Source organism: Vitis riparia, chromosome 10 (genome assembly GCF_004353265.1).
Source record: "Vitis riparia cultivar Riparia Gloire de Montpellier isolate 1030 chromosome 10, EGFV_Vit.rip_1.0, whole genome shotgun sequence".
NCBI classification, from domain to species: domain Eukaryota; kingdom Viridiplantae; phylum Streptophyta; class Magnoliopsida; order Vitales; family Vitaceae; genus Vitis; species Vitis riparia.
The window spans coordinates 11829654-11832142 of NC_048440.1; the positions used below are offsets into that span (position 1 = coordinate 11829654).

Here is a 2489-nt window from a genome sequence, read left to right on the forward strand (position 1 = left end):
CTAATAAATTCGAAAGTGGTTGAGACAGAGGCCGGGAGAGGATTTTCCGGCTCTTCAATATTACATTCTTTTTCATAGCCAATGGGAGGGGGTACAAACTCTTTTGGAGGAGTTGGGATTTTTATTGCCTTACCCTTACTTTTCTTACTCAGCTTCTTCTTCTTTTTTGCTGGAGCACCAGCAGGTGGAGAGGACGCAGTCCGTTTCCCACCCGGAGCCTTCCGCAGAAGCCCTTCTTGTCTTTTCTTCTCCCGATTGTTGAGAAGGGCCTTGCGGGTCCGGGCATCGCCTTCCGCACCCCCTCATAGAAAGGAAGGTCTTCAAGAATAAAGTGCTCCCCGACTACCACTTCTTCAGGCAGCCGCCTGGGAAGTATGTTCAGCACGTATGCCTGAGGCTGCTGGACGACCAAGCGGAGGTTCTGCGGAGAAAGAAGCAGTTCGCATCTCCGCTCGGCCGAAGTTATCTCGAAGAGCTTGTTCAAACGGTCGAACGAAGCCTTCTCCACCCACTCCACCAGTTTTCCCCTCTTATCCTGGTCTGCACCCAAGCAAACAAAATATGTCAGCCGCCTAAAAACAATGCTGACTTACAAACTGTGCAAAGACATAAAGTAGCTTAGCTATACCTGGAATCTCCAGTGACTGATTGGGAACAAAGGGCCTATCCGGATGCTCAGACAAACCTGCCCATACGCCCTTGACCAGCACCTGCCCCTTGGCGGCCTTTTTATTCGAATCCGGTAGGTTTGTCACCAGTTGCAGGGATGGAAGGCTGGCGACGAAGCTGAAGATGTTACTCTTCACCTTCTTGATCGAGTAAACGAAAAGAACCTCCAGTAATGAGAGGTCCAAATTAAACAACATGCTCAGGATGCTGCACCCCATCAGCACCCGGATCATGTTGGGATGTACGTACACTGGAGGAATCTGGGTGAAGTGCAGAAATTCCTTGAGCAGAGACGGGACAGGGAATCGAAGCCCAGCATTAAACTGCTCCTTGGTAAAGAGTATCGCGTTATTTTCCGGCTTCTTAGGCAACACGCCCTCTCCATCAAACAGTTCCACAGACACGCCATTAGGAACGCAAAACCGATCGCGAAATTCTTTCACATCCAACTTTTCTACAGACTTTTCAGCACGAGCGTCACCAGACGGGCGAGCTGAAGTAACTTCCTTGGTAGCAGACATTTTCCAGTACAAAGATGAAGCACAATCTGCATGAAAGAAACCCAGCAAGTCAAACAAGCGAAATCAACCCCACCAAACCTCAAGCCCTACCCCGCAGGAGATTCAATACCCCACCAAAAAGCAAAAAGCACAGGGGGGCAGCAAAAACCCCAAAACACAGGAAAAACTAGCATCAAACAGTCACTCGCCACAAAAAAAAAAAAAAAAAAAAAAAAAACTTCCCCAAGCAAATCAAAGGCAAACCAAGAAAAGCGCATATGAGAAAGAAAGAAATCAGAATAGAGTTGCGTACCAAGCGTAAACTCAAAAACAGGGTCGAAAGTCGCAAATGCAGTCACCGTCACCACCTGAATGCTGCCGATACACTTACAAGCAAAGACAAACAGCAGACAAATGAAGCGATAACAAAGAAGATGCAGTAAGAAAAAACAACGGGAGTCCACAGGCTGATATTTATAAAAGACAGCCCCTCGGTATTCCAAGCGTTCAGCAAAACGCTATCATTGAACTGACACATTGCCTAGGGAATACCCAGAGACGGCGACTTGCCATAAATGCTCTCCTGTCTCTTCGCCCCCGCTCGCCACGTGGCCCAGTGAGAACAAAAAGCAAACTCCGGTTTCAAAAACCAATCATTCTTTTTTAACCCGCCCATTTTGCTAGGGCAAAATCGACAAGTTAAAAGGGGGGCATTGTAGGGACCCATCCCTGTTGACACGTGGCACACGTCCCCTGACGACACGTGGCACGTGTTCTTACCCGGAATATCCACATCCGGATTTCCCCAAGAGTACACGTGGCGCGCTTTCCTATCCGGACCACCTCCATCACTCATCCGGCGACCTTTCATATCCCACCCGGATATGTTCATCCCGGACCACCGCCATCACTCATCCGGCGGCCTTTCATATTCCACCCGGATATGATCATCCGGATCACTGGTCAAACTAAGCGTGCCTCACTACGTCATTCTGACATCCTGTCACAAATCATATTCCGATACCTGCAGAGCGAAAAGACAGAAGTGACAGCTAGTCACTTCCCACGACCTCTGACAGCCGTTCGTAGGATGAGGATGTCCCTGCCACCACCTAGTGGCAATCATGGTAAACCAGAAAGCCTTCCATCATTTATGGAGGAGAGAGAGTTTCTAAATGGTATATATATGAACCTTCGCACAAAGAAGAAGGTAAGCTTCTCAATACCTAGTAAAAGGCCAACTGTGCCATCTGTTTTTATCTCTCTTTCCATGGCTGACAAAACCATCGGAGGGTGTGTCCGGACCCCCTGTCCGGACAC

General features: G+C 48.7%; 1 protein-coding gene across 1 annotated transcript; it reads right to left on the reverse strand.

Moving 5' to 3' along the window:
- Positions 1–342: 342 nt before the first annotated feature.
- On the reverse strand, positions 343–1742 carry LOC117923098. Its single transcript, XM_034841346.1, has 5 exons — positions 1722–1742; positions 1483–1636; positions 629–1216; positions 410–540; positions 343–348 (listed from the first exon to the last, which is right to left on the reverse strand). The coding sequence occupies exons 1-5, from the start codon at positions 1740–1742 to the stop codon at positions 343–345; spliced, it is 900 nt and encodes a 299-aa protein (XP_034697237.1).
- Positions 1743–2489: the final 747 nt, after the last annotated feature.

Bases quoted from the DNA above. Each gene is read 5' to 3' on its own strand.
- LOC117923098 (XM_034841346.1), bottom strand. From the start codon at position 1,742: ATGGCAAGTCGCCGTCTCTGG. The intron at 1,637-1,721 runs GTATTCCCTAGG...TATAAATATCAG, and splicing joins TGGCAAGTCGCCGTCTCTGG to CCTGTGGACTCCCGTTGTTT. The intron at 1,217-1,482 runs GTACGCAACTCT...TCTTTCATGCAG, and splicing joins TGTTTTTGAGTTTACGCTTG to ATTGTGCTTCATCTTTGTAC.